At 51.6% G+C, this 17,063-nt stretch overlaps 1 protein-coding gene across 3 annotated transcripts; it reads left to right on the forward strand.

Annotated features, from left to right (window-relative positions):
* Positions 1-205: 205 nt before the first annotated feature.
* Positions 206-15,151, forward strand: MAP1S (microtubule associated protein 1S). Of its 3 annotated transcripts, none has more exons than XR_016513638.1 (7): positions 206-380; positions 1,506-1,607; positions 2,985-3,067; positions 3,817-3,957; positions 4,564-6,913; positions 7,017-7,159; positions 13,580-13,641. XR_016513638.1 is itself a non-coding variant. In XM_090289933.1 (7 exons), exons 1-7 carry the CDS (start codon positions 215-217, stop codon positions 15,053-15,055), a joined length of 3,234 nt encoding a protein of 1,077 aa, XP_090146059.1. In that variant the 5' UTR covers positions 206-214; the 3' UTR covers positions 15,056-15,151. The 3 variants fall into 3 exon arrangements, 2 of the variants coding, with proteins under 2 accessions (XP_090146059.1, XP_090146060.1); XM_090289933.1 differs by lacking the exon at positions 7,017-7,159 and adding an exon at positions 14,900-15,151 and having other exon boundaries at positions 13,580-13,815; XM_090289934.1 differs by lacking the exons at positions 206-380; positions 7,017-7,159 and adding exons at positions 773-946; positions 14,900-15,151 and having other exon boundaries at positions 13,580-13,815.
* Positions 15,152-17,063: the final 1,912 nt, after the last annotated feature.

The following is a 17,063-nucleotide window of genomic DNA, read 5'->3' on the forward strand; positions in this document are numbered from 1 at the left end:
TAGGTGGGTGGGTGGATGGGTAGATGAATATATGGATGGATGATCGTTTGGCAGTTGCAAAGCGCAGACCCAAAAGTCGACTTCAAGAGGCCAGTAGGGGGCAGAAAACGCGCGGGAGGGGGACTTCCGAGTCGGGTCGTCAGCGTTTCCGGTACGGCCCCTTTAAGGGGCGGGGCCAGCGGGCAGGCTCTCGCAGCCTCAGGGCGGTACGAAGATGGCGGCAGCTGAGGCGGCGGCGACTGCGGCTGCGGCTGAGGCGGCGGCTGCAGTGGCGGCCGGGCCCTGGGCAGCTGAGACGCCGAGCTCATTACTACTCGTGGTGGGCGGCGAGTGCAGCTGCCCGGGGCTGCTGAACTACGTGCTGGAGGAGCTCGAACGAGGTGGGGCGGGAGTGGGGTGGCAGGGGTGGGGCGGCCCGGGTTGGGGGTTGGGCGGGGGCCCGGGAGGGTGGGACTGCTGGGGCGGAGGGCAGCTGATTCCCTGGAGCCGGGGATGGGGGATCGGGGCGGGAGGTGATGAAATCCAGCGGGCCGGGGCTTAGGCCGGGTGGCCGGTAGCCTGGGCGGCGAGGTCTATGGGTCGGGGGCTCAGATCCCCTCACTGTTAGTCGGACGGCTCGGGCCAAGACCGTGGGCGTCCGCCTTGGGCTGGGCTACTCCTCTCGGACCCGGGTCCAGACCACTGAAGGGACAGGACCTGGCTTTGGGACCGGTGCGATTGGGCAACACAGGTGACAGCTCCGCTTCCCGCCCGCTGGGCCTGTCAAGGTGACGGTGGCGTTGCCTGGAATCCCAGGCTGTTAGCAGCCTGGATGTCCTAGAGGGAGGAGCAGAGATGGGGAGGCCGGGCCTGGAGCCCCGGGGCCCACTTTCCAAGGCTCCAGGAGGAACGACTAATTGGGGTGTGGGCGGGTGCGGCCTATCTATGGGATTTGGCACCAGGGGAGGTGAGTCATAGGTGCACCTTCAGGCTTCAATTCACCTGCAGCCACTTGGCATACCACACCTGGTGTGCACCCCACACCATGGTTGGAGGGCATTCATTTCTCCAATTGGCAGTGCCTGGGGTCCACTGCTAGTATAGTGGGGCAACAGCACACTCAGTTCACAAGCTTGGAAAATGTTCCCCTGTGAAGTATTGGGTGGGGAAGACTGGAGGCTCAGCCCTGCTGTCACAGGGCCAACAGTGTGTGTGTGTGTAGAGGGGCTGGACCCAAGGTGAGTGAGGAGACTGAACCAGTTTTAAGCTTCCATAGTGTCTGGTTGGCGCAGAAGGATGCAAAAGGCAAAGAGGACCTAAAGAGAGGGAGGCCTCCAGACAGTGGGAACAGCTGGAGCCAAGGCTCAGAGGTGGGAATACGTCTGGTAGTGCGGTGGAGCAGTGAGACCCGTGGTGGGGTTGGGGCAGCTGCTGGAGGGGAGATGACTGAGATGATCAAGATGCGGGGGGGCAGGTTGAGGGGAGGGGGCTGATTTCCTACCTCGGTTTCCCTCCCCCACTACTAGGTCTCAGGTCCTGGGACATCGATCCTGGCATCTGCAGCCTGGATGAGCAGCTCAAGGTCTTTGTGTCCCGGCACTCAGCCACCTTCTCCAACATCGTGAAAGGTGAGACTGGAGACCCTGTGTGCCCCAGCTGCTCCCCTTTTGTGTTCACTGGGCAAGTGTCCTCTGAATGGCGAAACAACGGTAATAATACACCTGAGCTCTGCTGAGTGGAGCAGGGGCAGACCATGACCCAGAGGTATCTCCCTTGGTCATCCACAACCCATGAAGTAGGTACTTGTGTTTTTGTCCTTATTTGACAGATGAGGCAGCTGAGGTGTGTGGGACAGGGAGACCTGTGATGAGGGGGCTTTTTGGAGGAGAAGCATCTGGGATTGCTGTGTTAGGTGGAGGGAAGGGCCCAAGCAAAGGGACAGGACATTTGGAAAGTGAGGGGCTGCTGGGTGGGCCTGGAAGATGGTGTGTGCGCTTCGTGTATCAGAGAATATGTCTGGTGCATGGCACTGACCCCTGCACAGGGTTGGGCAAATAACAGGTAAGAGAAAGGTGCAAGATCTAGGAGGGGTTAGGGATGCTTGAGCTAGCCCCACATAGTCTGTGGCTCCCTGGGGATTCTGTGATAACAGAGCAGCAGCTGCTGGGCGGGGCCTGGGTGTCTGCAGCTTCCCCACCTCAGCCAGCCCCTTGAGTCACCTCCAGGCTGCTGTGAGAGTGGAAGGAAGTGACCAGTCGCCTCATTGTCCCAGCAGTTCTGGGTGATTTCCTGACCCCTCATGGGATGGGGGTACTGGAAATCCTGTCGGCCCTGTGTGACCTCAGTGACCACTTCCCCTCTCTATGCCTTGGTTTCTGTACCTGAATGTAGCAATATCCAGGTGTGTGATAAGAAGCACGTATGTTAGCCCTGGAGGGTCCTTGCCTCTCTAGCCTTCAGGCCTGATGCTCCATATTGGAAGCACATCTGGGCTCCATGGGACAGACTGGGGTTCGGATCTCAGAATCAGTCCCATTCCCATCTCGTAACTCCTGAGGCCTCCCAGCTCTGGGCTTCCTCCTGCTGCCCCTCATTCCAACCTGACTTGCCAGTTCCCTGTCCTCCCACAGTCCTGCCTCAGGGCCCATGTTGTTCCATCATTGGCCCTCCCTGGGCTCAGGTTCCTTGCCTATAAAATGAGGGTGATGATGGCATCCCTCACAGGGCTGACAGCTGTGAATTGGGCCTGATAAGCAGTGATGGCCTTGTTGTCACCGCTGTTTACAGTGGGAGGCCTGCTGAGGTAGGCTTCCTGTTCTTGCTTCATCCTGACCTGTGGCACTACTGTGTAGGCCAGCTCTGCCTGGCTGGGGTTCCTGGGAAACAGATCCTGGAGGGGCTTGTGGCTGCCTGGGGTCACACAGGGAGGCAGAGTTTGAACCCATACAGCCTGACCCTGCACACATGTCCCAGCTCCAAACTTACAGGATCCAATTCTCCAATAGGCCAACGTAGCCTGCACCACCGAGGAGACAGCCTGGAGACTCTGGTCCTTCTGAACCCATCAGACAAGTCCCTATGTGATGAGGTAGGGACATCTGGCTCGTGGAGGGAGTGGGCTGTAGAGACCAGTGCCATTCCCCATCCTTATCTCCTGTATCCCTGTCTTTATGCTGCCTGGAATCCTCTTTTCAGCCCCCAGAGCAGTGCCCTCTTCCCCAGGAAGCCTTCCCCACCCCCCAGTGCTCAAGTTTGGGAGAAAGGAATGGGAGAGAGAAGTCTGGAGGAGGGAGGTGGGAAGGCAGGGCCTGATTGATGATTGCGGTATGTGTGTTCCCTCTGGCTGGGCCCTAGTAGGTGTCTGAATTGACTTCTTAATACTGCTAGTTTGTGGATGTCTGTGTTCTCCTAACTATGAGAAAGATGAACAAGGTAAAGCCCCAGGACACCCCTGTAGAGACCCTTGTACAGGTTGATTCCTCTCACCAAAAATGCTCCCTCAAGGGGCTCATGAGGAGACAGCCAGGTGCATGGCATTGGGGCTGGGCCATGGGGAGAGGGGCCTTGAGGGAGCCCTGAAAGGGTATAGAGGACTTTTAGGAGGAAGGGACACTGAAGCTAGGCATTTTAGGATGAGCAGGCGTTTTGGTGGGGGATGGGCAACAGGAAGCCGAGAGACTACATTCCTGGCTTCTTGTCAAGCACTAGCCTGGCTGTGGGGTGAGGACAGGAGTCAGGGAGGTTATACATAGATTTGGGTTGGGGCCCACCTCAAAGTGGGGTGCTGGTCATGTTACTATGCAGAATAGGGCCTTTAACATTCTCCCCCTTTCTCAGCTCCGGAACCTTCTCCTGGACCCTGCCCCTCACAAGCTTATGGTGTTGGCTGGGCCCTGCCTGGAGGAGACAGGGGAGCTGCTGCTCCAGACTGGGGGCTTCTCGCCCCGTCACTTTCTCCAGGTCCTGGGAGACAAAGAGGTAAGCTCTCTCCTCCCTACCCTGCCTCCCTGGGCCCTGAATCCTAGCTCTTTCCCATGGGCTCTGTGGCCCCTGATGACCTGCTGTCTGGAACCCCATCGCCTCCTCTGTGGAAGGATGGTGGTGACATCTGTCCCTTGTGTTATCAGGGCACAGCTTCATCACTCACTACAGTGTGTGGTTCAGTGGTGGTCCTGTGAATTAACAGGTGTCCCAGAGGCTTCAAGTGGCACCCCACATTCCCTTCTGGAGTCCTTAGTCTGGGTGGGGCAGACAAGCAGAAGAAACCCTGAAAACCACAGGTTTATGGTTATAGTGAGTGATGTAGCCATGGGGAGAGATGAGCCAGTGAGAGGGCAAGGAAGGCCTCCCTGGAGGGAATAGCAAGTGTAAAGGCCTAGGGGCAAGGAGAGTGAGAGAAGGCAGAAGGGGGAGAGGGGGTCAAGAGGTGAGGCAGGACCCAGGGAGGACTGGATTTTGTCCTGAGGGTGACAAGTGACCCTTACAGCCCCAGGCAGTAGGACACAGTGTTCTTGTCAAGTTTTCCCAAGGTGCTGGGTGTTCCCTGGCTCCAGGTGGCCCCTTCATCATTTTCCCCCTCTGCAGATCCAGGATATCCTGGCTTCTGCACCCCTATCTGCAGATCCGCCCAAGCTCACCATCACTTGCCCAACCTTCGGAGACTGGGCCCAGCTGGCATCTGAAGTGTCTGGCCTCCAGAATGGGGTCCGGCTGCAGCTGAACCCACCAGTGCAGCGGCCGGCCTCCGAGGGCCTGCGTGAGTTCCTGGAGTACGTGGCCGAGTCCCTTGAGTTGCCATCCCCCTTCGAGTTACTTGAGCCACCGGCATCTGTGGGCTTCCTCAGGCTCGCCCGGCCTTGCTGCTACATCTTCCCTGGTGGCCTTGGGGACGCTGCCTTCTTTGCTGTCAATGGCTTCACCATGCTAGTCAACGGTGGCTCGAACCCCAAGTCGAGCTTTTGGAAGCTGGTGCGGCACCTGGACAGGGTGGACGCTGTTCTGGTGACACATGCAGGCGCCGACAGCCTCCCAGGCCTCAACAGCCTCCTGCGGCGCAAGCTGGCGGAGCGCGATGAGGCAGCAGCTGATGGGGGCTCTGGGGACGACAGGCTGCGCAGGCTTGTCTCGCCAGGCCTGGGTGTCGTGTTCCTCAATGCCCGCGGGGCCACCTCTCGTCTTGTGCGTGGTGAGGATGAGGCGGAGCTGGCCTGGAGCCTTCTGGCTCAGCTGGGCATAGAGCCCCTGCCCTTGAGCCGCGGGCCGATGCCAGCCGAGCCCACTGTGCTCTTCCAGAAAATGGGTGTCGGCCGGCTGGACATGTACGTATTGCACCCTCCCTCAGCTGGTGCCGGACGCACGCTGGCATCTGTGTGTGCCCTGCTGGTGTGGCATCCCACAGGCCCCACTGAGAAGGTGGTGCGTGTGCTGTTCCCTGGCTGTACGCCACCTGCTCGCCTCCTGGATAGTCTGGTCCGCCTACAGCACTTGGGTTTTTTGCGGGAGCCCGTGGTAACCCCCCAAGACCTGGCGGGGCCTAGGCGCACTGAGAGCAAGGAAAGTGTGGGTTCCCGGGACAGCTTGAGGAGAGAGGGCCGGACTACGTTGCCTGCCAGGCCTGCCCAGGAGCGCCCTGGGGTGGCCCGGAAGGAGCCACCACGGGCTGAGGCACCTCGCAGGGCTGAAAAGGAAGCTAGGCATTCCCGCGATGTGAAAAAGGATCCCAAGCCAAGCGCCCCTCGGACCCAGCCCAGGGAACTGCACCGGGCATCCTCTACTGTGGTCAGCGGCAAGAAGGCAGGTGTCCAGGCAGCCTCCAAGCCCCGAAGAGCTCCCAACAATCACCGCCCAGGTGTCCCATTGGCCGCTAATGGGCCCCACAGCCCCCCCAACTTCCGGTGTGGAGAGGCTGGCCCCCCAACTGAGGCCTGCAGTTCTCCCATCCCCGAGCTGGTGGCTGCACCCAGCCAAGGGAGCAGCCTGGAACTGGGGCTAAGCCCCACAGGGGAGGACAGTAGCAGCCTAAAGACTCAGGAGCAGCTGGTGGCCAGTGGCACCCCTCCACTGCACACCCCTTCACCAGCTGGAGCCCACCAGGGCCCAGCTGAGGGCAGTAGGCAGCTGTCACTGAGCCCTCTGCGGTGTGGGGAGGTAGGGCCAGATGCCTCTCCCACAGTGACCACACCTTCCCTGCCCGCTGAGGTAGGTTCCCCCCACTCCACAGAGGTGGATGAGTCCCTGTCCGTCTCCTTTGAGCAGGTGCTACCACCGCCCCCTCTCCCCATGAGTGAAGCAGGGCTGAGCCTCCCACTTCGAGGCCCCCGGGTTCGGCGCTCAGCCTCCCCGCATGATGTGGACCTGTGCCTAGTGTCACCCTGTGAGTTTGAGCACCGCAAGGCCATGCCCACGGCAACGGCCCCCACATCTCCTGGCAGCTCCAATGACAGCAGCGCCCGGTCCCAGGAGCGGGCAGATGCTCTGGGTGCTGAGGAGACACCGCCCACATCTGTCAGTGAGTCCCTGCCCACGCTGTCTGACTCAGACCCCCTGCCTGCTGCCCCTGGCACTGCAGACTCAGATGAGGACATGGAGGGCTTTGGGGTCCCTCGCCGCAACCCACTGCCTGACCCCCTCAAAGTACCCCCACCACTGCCCACCCCACCCAGCATCTGTATGGTGGACCCCGAGCTGTTGCCGCCTGAACAGGCCCGGCGGACAGAGGGCCTCAGCCGTACCCGGAAGTCCCTGGCCCGCCCTGCCCCCAGCACTGCCGCCCCCAAAGCCACTCCAGCAGTCAGTGCCAAGACCAAGGGGCAGGCTGGTGGGAACCGGGCCAATAGGCCACTCAGCGCCCGGAGCGAGTCCAGTGACAAGGGAGGTCGAGCACCTCTGTCCAGAATGTCCTCAGTCCCCAAGATGACCACTCGGGGCCCTTCAGGTAAGTACCTAGGGGTTGGAAACCTACAGTTGGTTACCAGCCCAAGCCCTGTCCTTAATGCTGTGTGGCCTTAATTACACCTGCCACCCTCTCTGGGCCTCAGGTTCCTCAATAAAACGGAAGCTCTGACCTCACTGTTTCCACATTTGGTGATTCCCAGTTGCTTAAGCAGTGATGTCAGTGGAAACACAGTGTCGTCGTGGATTTGCTAGTAACCACAGTGCCACAGTGCGTGAAAAGAAACAGGTGAAATTAATAGTATGTTTTACATAACCATTTGTGTCCAGGTTCTTAAAACTAGGTTGATAGTTGGCTGGGAGGCCCCAGCTGTACTGGCTACAATATATGGGAGGACACAGCTGGATCTGCAGAGGGAAAAGACTTGGGGGAGGCTCCCCTGCTCCCAGTGCCTGGTCCTGGGCATCCCTGGGGAACCAGGCCCAAGCTTCTGGCATCCTCTTGCAGTGGAGTCACACACCATCTGTTTAATTCCTGAGCAACAAGCTGTGATAGCATGGGAGAAGTGTCTTCCTCTGGGGAGACCCATTAGAGACTCAGCTGCAGGGTTTTCACTGAGGGCTGATCATATCGGCACTTCTGCCTGGCTTGTACCATAGTTCCAGACTCCCCAGAAAGAGGAAAGCCAGTGTTCAGCCTAAACCACATTATTACATGAACAGTGCAGGATTGGAGAGCCACCCTTACCGTTTACAGAAAGTTGGGACCCCTTCTGAAATCTTTTCCCAGGTCCCACCCGCTCCAGCCTGGTTAGCAGGCCTTCCTAAGAATAGCAGTCTCAAGCCTGCTGTTTACAGTTTTTAATTGTGATGTTATATACAGAACATGACATTTACCACCTTAGTAGCTATTTTTAAATGTCCAGTTCAATGGTAATTAGTATGTTCACATTGTGCAGCCATCATCACCACCGTCTCCAGACCTCCCTTCATTTTGAATAACTGAAACTCCCACTCAACACTTAACTCCCCGCTTCTCCCTCCAGCCCCCATCCTTTCTGTCTCTCTGAATTTGACTCCTTGGGGACCTCATGTAAGTAGAATCATAATATTTATCCCTTTGGTGACTGGCTTATGTCACTTAGCATAATGTCCTCGTGGTTTATCCATGTTATAACGTGTCAGAATTTCTTTTCAAGACTGAATAATATTCCATGGTATAGATGGACCAACCACATTTGTTTATTCATTCTTTCATGGACACTAGGCTCGCTTCCACCTTTTGGCTGCTATAAATAATGCTGCTGTGAACATGGACGTATAAACATCTTTTCAAAACCCTGCTTTAAATTCTTTGAAATAAATACAAAAGTGGAATTGCTACATTAAAAAAAATTTTTTAACTTGGAGTGCACATGACTCCCAGTTTTCCTGTAAATTATAGGAAGATTGGGTCAGAGCAGAAGGTGACCCCACAATTTGCGCAGATAATCTCTGCTCCTAGGCAGTTGTACAGTAATGTATAGTATAGCTGAACTAATGGACTTACAATGGATAATCGCTTATAATTGACACCAGCATCTAGTTTGATATTTATCTCAGTTGCTATGCCATTATGGCCATTTACTGATAGGAATCTTTATGGTTATATTGTATAAGCTTACAGGACACAATCACTAATTATGAGGCTTTGGTGCTGACTGAGCTAGTTGGGTCAGGTCCAGAATATGGAAATATGAAAGAAATCAGGACACACAAAGATGGAGTCAGCTTTGTTTACATCTGTGTCTACACAGGGATAGTTTTGGAAGTTGCCATAGATACCAAATAGAGGATTTTAAACTCTTGATGAAAAACATGAAATTAATACAGAATCAGAACAGTTTATAGTCTATGTATAGTTAATAGATTATCACTTCAAGTAAAATGTAGAAACCTTACAACCATATGGATCCTTTTACTCTCCTCCCCTCCCCCTTTTATATTATTGTTAATATGAACTATGTCCACATACATTGGAAACCTGACGAGATACTGTTAAATTGTTTGCTCTCAACAGTTAAACGTATTTAAAAGAATTAAGAGGATACATTTACCATTTATGTTTCTCCTTCATTCCTTAATTTTCACTCTGCTATTATTTCCCTTCAGCCTAAAAAGCTTTCTTGAGCTGGATGGTTCAGTTAATTGGAGCATCATCCCATACGCCAAAATGTTGCAGGTTTGATACCAGGTCAGGGCACATACTAGGTTGCAGGTTTGATCTCTGGTGGCGACATGTACAGGAGGCAACCAATCGATGTTTCTCTCTCTTTCTCTCTCCCCCTGCCACCCTCTCTAAAAATCAATAAACATATCTGGGTGAGGATAAAAAAAAAACAGCTTTCTTGAGCATTTCTCACAGAGCAGGTGTGCTAACAATTCTCTTCATTTTCCTTCTGAGAATTGTCTTTACTTTGCCTTCATCTTTTATCAATGTATATTTTCTCTGGATACATGAATAGGCATCTTTCTTTTGGCACTTCAGGATTAGCCATCCTAATCGGTGTGAAGTGGTATTTTGTAGTTTTGATTTAGGTTTCACTGACGATTAGTGATGCTGAACAGCTTTTGATCTGCTTGTTGGTCATTTTTATATCTTTAGAGAAATGTCTACTAAGTCTTTTGCCCATTTTTGAATGGGGTTGTTTGTGTTTTTCTTGTTGGGTTGTGAGAGTTCTCTTTGTATTCTGGATATGACTCCCTTATCAGGTATATGATTTACAGTATTTCCTCCCATTCTGTGCGTTGCCTTTTTACTCTGTTGAGTAAAGTTTGCCCTTTGATGCATAAAAGTTTTTACCTTAAAAAAAAAATTTTTTTTACAGAGTCCAGTTTGTCTTTTTTCTTTTGTTGCCTATGCTTTTGGTGTCATATCCAAGAAATCATTGACAAATCCAATGTCATGAAGCTTTTGCCTTATGTTTCTTCTAAGAGTTTTATAGTTTTAGGTCTTAAATTATCTCTGATCAATTTTGAGTTAATTTTTAAATATGTTGTTAAACAAGGGTTCAGTTAACCTCATTCTTCTGCATGTCTCCCAGCACTGTTTGTTGAAAGCCTATTCTTTCCCCTACTGAATAGTCTTGGCACTTTTGTCAAAAATCACTTGACCATATATATGAAGGTTTATTTTTTGGACTCTTTATTCCATTGATTTTTTAAAAACCTTACTAATTTGAGTCTTCTCTCTTTTTTTCTTAGTCATTTGATCTAAGGATTTGTCAATTTTGTTAATCTTGTAAAAAAAAACAACTTCTAATTTAATTGTTTCTATGTTGTTTTTCTAATCTCTATTTTATTGATCTCTGCTCTAATACTTATTTCCTTTCTTTTGCTAGCTTTAGATTTACTTTGTTATTTTTGTAGTTCCTTAAGTTGTAAAATTAGGTTTTTGATTTGAGGTATTCTTTTTACATAAAAGCTTTTAAAATGTAAGTTTATAGCTATAAACTTTCCCTTTAGCACCACTTTTTCTCAGAGATTGTCTTTGTCTTTGCTCCCAACAGTTTGAATAATGTTTCTCAGTGGGTCTCTGAGTTTATTCTACTTGTAATTCATTAAGCTTCTTGGATGTTTATGTTCATGCCCTTCATCAAATATGGGAAATATGGGGCTCTTTTTATAAATCTTTCTTCCCCTTTCTCTTCTTATTGGTGCCCCACAGGTTTCTTACACTCTGTTCACTGTCTTTAATCTTTTCTTTCTGTTCTTCTGACTCAGTAACTTCCATTATCATATCATCAGTATCACTGATTTTTCTGCCTGTTCAAATTTTAAATAGAACCCCTCTAGTGATTTTTTTCATTTCACCTATTGTATTTTTTTTTCAGCTGTAGACTTTCTTCTTTGTTTATTTTTGTTTCCTAGCTCCTCATTGATTTTCTATTTTGTTTATACATTGTTTTCTTGACATACACCCCCCACCCCACATCTTTTAATTCTTTAAGGACCTTTCACACAGTTTTTCTTTTTTTCTTTTTATAAATACGCTTTTCTCTTTTTTTTTTTTTTTTAAATGTATTTGTTTATTTTTTAGCGAGAGGGGAAAGGAGAAAGAGAGGGAGAGAAACATCCCTGTGTGGCTGCCTCTCACTTACACCCCCAACTGGAGACCTGACATGCAGCCTAGTTGTGTGCCCTGACTGGGAATCAAACCAGCGACACTTGGCTCGCAGGCTGACGTTCAGTCCACTGAGCCACAGCAACCAGGTCTTCACACAGTTGTTTTGAAATCTTTTTCTAGTAAGTCTGCCATCTGGTTTTTGTCAGGGCAGTTTTTGTTGATTTCTTGTTTTACTTTTGAATGGTCCATGCTTCCCTGTTTCTTTGTGTGCCTTTGAGTTTTTAATTTTTAAACTGGGCATTTTAATGTAATAATGTGGTAACTCTGGAAATCCAAATTTTCCTCTTCCCCAGGTTTCCTGTGGCTTTTTTTTTTTTTTTTTTTTCACAATACAAATATTTTATATTTAGATTAGCCAGCTGGACTCAGTTTAGATGATCCTAATTTTGTTGGCAACATCTGAAGCATCATAGTCAGGATCCAGTTGAATATTTGCCTTCTTCTCTCCATCAGACCTGCTCAGGATGTTGACCTTGACCACGTCAATGTCGTAGAACTTCTTCACAGCCTGTTTGATCTGGTGCTTATTGGCTTTGACCTCCACAATGAATGCAAGTGTGTTGTTGTCTTCTATCTTCTTTGTGGCTGTCTCGGTAGTCAGAGGGAACTTGATGATGGCATAGTGGTCAAGCTTGTTTCTCCTGGGGGCACTCTTCCGAGGATATTTGGGCTGCCTTCAGAGCTGCAGTGTCTTTGGCTACTATAAGGTGGGTGATGTGAGGATCTTTATTTGTGTGTGTGGCTATGGACGCCTTTGAGCACTACTTTCTTGACTTCAAAGCCTTTGCTTTGGCTTTAGCTTTGGGAGGAACAGGGGCTTCCTTCTTCACTTTGGGCGCCACTCTTAAGTTTTGGGAGCCTGGCATGTATTTGACACTCCCAGCTCATGGTGGCTCCCACTCACCACTTTGCAGTACTTGGTGTTCACTGCATTAGTCAGCACAGGGCTACAATGACCTAATAAGGCTGGTGAGAAAGCAGTGACAATGACAACAGTAATAGTAACTGTTGCTCATATTTACTGAGCACTTGTTTTTGGGCTGGGCCCTACTTCAGGTACCTAGGGTAGTCCTGCCCTCTGGGAGCTGATAGGTGTCTCTGGCTTCTCTCTCTGCATGACCTAGACACCCTGGTCTCTCAATCCTCTTCGAGCCTCAGCACCCACCTGAACTATCACCTCTTGTCTTTCTTGGACAGATTTCAAGGGAGGCTCCTGATGGGCTGCTATGACCTTTGGCAGGTCAGGGGTTCCTAGCACAGTGGCAGGGAGAGGGTGGCCCCCCCAGGGCCCATGGAGAAGACTGGCACCCAGAGGCTGGGGGTCATCTGAGGCTCTGTCTGCCAGGGCATTTGGCCTCTTTGGAAAGGTCACAGTCTGGGCTACTCAGGGTTCTGCCCCTCCATGCTATTCAGCACAGTGTCTTAAAGGGCCAGAGGGTAAACTTTTCAACTTTACAGGCCAGATCATCTTTGCCCCAAACTTAGCATCTCAGTAAGTAACTGAATGGGTGTTCCAGTAAAATCATCTTTACAGAAACAGATGGTTGCTCTATTTAGCCTGTGGACCACAGCTTGCCAGTCCCTCCTTTACCTGTATCATTCTGCCTACGGTTCCCCCTCACCTTCTCTTTACCCTCCCAACTCTACTGCTCCTGTCTCCCCCAGTGCTTTCTATAGTCACAGTAGCTTTCTCTTCATGAGGCTCCAGACAGTATCCTCACCACCACAGTCTCCAACTTCAAGTGACAGATGACACTTGCCCAAAGCTAGGGGTTTCATTCATTCACAAATGCCCCACGGCCCTTTGGGCCCACACTCTGAGCTGGGCAACATTTATGATCATAAAACATCAAGCATCAGGCAGGCTTCTTTGCCCAAGGCCTCAGTCAAGTGATAATGACTTCACTCACTCCGAAGTGGTGGGCTTGTCCCCCTTGAGGAGGCTCTGGGTTTGTTGCTGTGGTTCGGGCTCCAAGTGCAGGTGTTCCAGCTCCATCCAGGCCTCCCTGCCCTGGGTTGTCTTCTTTCAACTCAGTCCTTCCCATACCAGCTCTGGCTCCTCATCACCCTTGTGGGCAGTGATTTTTGTCTGTCTTGGTCACTACCATGTCTGCAGGATGCGGTGCCCAGGAGGTTTTGATAAATGTCCCTTGACTGGTTGAACAGATGGATACTGCAGTAGCAGTGGAGTCTTTCAAGCATCAGCTGCTTTTAGGGCTCAAATGCCATAACCCCCTCTTCCAGGAAGCCCTCCACAATTGCCCCCTCCTTTCAGCCCTAAGGATGTCTTATGTCTGGGAACTGGCCAGGGATGTTCCAGGCACTGAGGAGGCAGTTAGGGGTGTTTACAGAGTTCATTGAGTAACTGTCCATGCCAGGGAGGGCTTGTCAACCAACCACAAAACAGTAAGATCAGGACTTCTGCTCAGGAGGGAGCCACTCAGGTAAAAATAGAGCTGGGAGCCTCATCCCAGGCCTTGAGTCCCACCCAGCCCCTTCCCAGTCCCAGGAGTTCACAATTGATCCCATCCCTCTTGCCCACAGGGACAGCCAGCGGCCGGCCAGGTGGGTTGGAGACCTCCCCTGGCTCTCCTATCTACCTTGACTTGGCCTACCTGCCCAGTGGGGGCAGTATCTGCCTGGTGGATGAGGAGTTCTTTCGGCGGGTGCGTGCACTCTGCTACGTCATCAGCGGCCAGGACCAGCACAAGGAAGAGGGCATGCGGGCCGTCTTGGATGCACTGCTGGCTGGCAAGCAGCAGTGGGACCGTGACCTCAAGGTGAGTGACCACTCCAGGGCCTTGACAGGGCCTTACACAGTCTTGGCACAGGGCAGAGAGCGCCTCCTGGTGTCTTCCTGTTGAACTCACACACAAATGGGAGTGGGGCTCAGAGGCTCAACTGCATCCTCGAGGTCACAAGGAAAAGAGGGCAAATGCAGGAGTTCTCCGCAGTACTCGGAATGCTGTCCCTGTCACGTTCATTTCCTTATTTGTCTGCAGTAACTTAGGTGGGGACGAGGGGTGGACTGGTTTGATCACCTTTCCTGACCCCCAGTTCTTATTTTATTTTTTTAAGATTTAATTTATTTATTTTTAGAGAAAGGGGAAGGGAGGGAGAAAGGGAGAGAAACATTGATGTGTGAGAGAAACTGATTGGTTGCCTTTTGCATGCCCCCATCCGGGGACCTGGCCCGCAACCCAGGCATGGGCCCTGGCTGGGAATCGAACTGGCGACCTCTTGGTTCGCAGGCTGGCATTCTCCACTGAGCCACACCAGCCAGACCCCTGATCCCCAGTTCTTAACACCCCACAATATCAGAAGAATTTGCCAGGAGGAACAGGTGTGGTGTGCAGCATCTACACAGTTGAGAAACGGGGCTGGGCTCATCCCCAAAGGAAGCCTTGAAACAGAGCCTTGAAGGGTGAGGCAAATTTGTGTAGAGGGAAGAGTTTATAGGTACCTGGCTGCCCACTCAGCATGTGAGTGTGCAACCCATGGCCTTGCACACAGCTTGCAAAGCAGCCCGGGGAGATAGTCCAGGTGCAGGGCACAGCATGGGCAAAGGCCTGGAGGTGGGATTGAGCCTGGTGTGTCCAAGGAGCTGGAGGGAGGCCTAGGTGAGCCAAGAATGGGAGGCATGGAGAGGGGTTCATAGGCCGGGTCTCCTGGGTTGTAAGAGGGTCCTTTTGGTACCGTGGGGAACAGAAGGGACTTCAGGGACTAGCTAGCTGCTGGATGCAGACATCTAGGTGAGAAGTTAAGGGAGGCAGAGCACACAGAATCAGAGGAGGACCTCAGCTGCTAAGGGGCTGGGCCAGAGGGTGATCCCTTTCACTGCCCATCCATTTTTCCTGCCTACAGGTGACCCTGATCCCCACCTTCGACTCAATGGCCATGCACGATTGGTATGAGGAGACACATGCTCAGCACCAGGCGCTGGGCATCACAGTACTAGGCAGTAACAGCACCGTGTCTATGCAGGACGAGGCCTTCCCTGCTTGCAAGGTGGAGTTCTAGCCCTGCTCCCTCCCCACCCCGACTCTACCCCTCAGCCCAGATCTTCCACTGTCCTGAGAGTCACTGCATCAGAAATAAACCAAGTGCCCCACTCCACTGTGACCTCCATTTCTTCTGCCAATGGGAGACTCGGCAGCACAAGGGACAGTCACTCACCATCATGTGGGCTCCCAGGTCAGCATAGAAGAGGATGTGCCTCTCTAGTAATGATGGCTGGCAGTGGCACTTGGTGCTGACCACAGCCCTTTAACCTACCCTGGCCACTGAGGGGCCTGTTTTACAGACAGGCAAGGCAGCTGCTGGACCCCTGCCATATAGTCCAATCAGTGGCTGAGGTGAGATTTGAACCCCAGTGTCTGCCCCAAAGCCATAGAACAAAACCTGCTCTCTGTTCCTGGAGAAAATCGATGCTATGCCAGGTGTCACTGCTGCAGAAAGGTCTTAAAGAAAAGTCTGAAACCCAAAGGTTGCAAACTAGCAGTTTCTTGATGAGCCCCGGCCCTTATCACTGCATGTACAGTAACTCCTAGATAAAATTTTAGGTAAGACACCACCCATAAGGGGTTGAATGGTAACTCTAGAAAAACACCTGGGAATGTGACTGGATGTGGAAAAAGGGTCTTTGCAGGTGTAGTGAAGTGACGGATCTTGAGGTGAGATCCTAGATAGGGTGGTTCTAAATCCAGTGATGAGTGTCCTTATAAGGGGTAGAGGGGGAGACCCAGACCCAGAGGAGAAAGCTGTGCACAGACAGAAGCAGAGATTGGAGTGATGGCAGCCATAAGCCAAGGAACGCCAGAGTCCCCAAAACTCGAGAAGTTGAGGAAGGCACCTCCCTTAGAACCTTCTGAAGGAACCAACCCTGCTCACAGCTGTGTTTTTAAGCCCCCAGTTTGTGATACTTCGTGACAGCAGCCCCAGGACACTCACACACCATCAGATATCCTAAGTCGGTCAGCACACTGCTTTTCTCCCTGGAAACTGGCCTGAAGCACTTGGGTCTGCATGGGATTTTGTGGTACAGATTCTTTCTGGCTGTCTTAGCCAATGTCTTTGTGTGTTCAGGCTCCGGTAATGATAGCACGAATTGGGCAGTGTCAACAACAAACTCTTAATTCCCACGGTCTGAAGGCTGAAGTCTGAGCAGGGTGCCAGCATAATGGGATTCTGGTGAGGGCCTCTTGCTGGCTTGTAGACAGTTGTCTCTTGCCGTGTCCTCACATGGCAGGGAAGAGAGCGAGTTGTCCTGACTCCCTTAAAAAGGCACTAATCCCATCCTATGGGCTCCACCCTCATGACCTCATGGAATGCTAATGACCTCCCAAAGGCCCCACCTCCTACCACCATTTTATTGGGGATTTGGGCTTCAACATAGGAATTTAGGGGGACACAAATCAGTCCATAGGAGTCAGGGATCAGAGTCACAGGGCCAGTGGCAGGTGCAGAAATCTCTACTTTGTATATTTTAACAAGCCTGGAATACTTGGTGGATCTTTCCCTCCCTTTTCCATTTCTGCTGTTGTGTGTTTCTCATCACCCTCACTCAGCATCCCAATTTGACACACTTTCACCATCTAGAACATTAGGTGGTGAGACAGGAAGGGGATGTGGTGAATCAGGACCAGCTCCTAAAGGACTGCAATAGGAAGCATTTAAGTGACCAAAGCAAGTCACGTGACTGCCTAATTCAGGAGCAGAGACTAAGCTCCTCCCTTGTACCTGGTAGGAGGAGAATCAGAAGTAGTGGTGAAAATTAACTAGTGACCACTGACAAGTTCCTCAAAAAGAGTCTGCTTTGGCCTAGGGTTGGCAAACTTTCTGTAAAAAGCCAGTATATCTATTTTTTGGTGTTGCGGACCATACAGTCCCTGCCCAGACCACTCGACTCTGCCGTTGTAACTGAGCACATGGAAATGGCTGCATTCCAATCAAATTTTATGCAGAGGTTGAGGGCTGTGGTCTAGGGCATGACTGACCCTTTCCCATCTACATGCTAGAACAGCTTGCA

Source organism: Furipterus horrens, unplaced genomic scaffold (genome assembly GCF_987537825.1).
Source record: "Furipterus horrens unplaced genomic scaffold, mFurHor1.1.pri manual_scaffold_10, whole genome shotgun sequence".
NCBI lineage: Eukaryota > Metazoa > Chordata > Mammalia > Chiroptera > Furipteridae > Furipterus > Furipterus horrens.

Excerpts from the sequence above, each read along its gene's own strand:
- MAP1S (XM_090289933.1), top strand. The coding sequence starts at position 215 with ATGGCGGCAGCTGAGGCGGCGGCGACTGCGGCTGCGGCTGAGGCGGCG. Across the intron at positions 6,914-13,579 it reads GACCACTCGGGGCCCTTCAG|GGACAGCCAGCGGCCGGCCA; the intron begins GTAAGTACCTAG and ends TCTTGCCCACAG. Across the intron at positions 13,816-14,899 it reads AGTGGGACCGTGACCTCAAG|GTGACCCTGATCCCCACCTT; the intron begins GTGAGTGACCAC and ends TCCTGCCTACAG.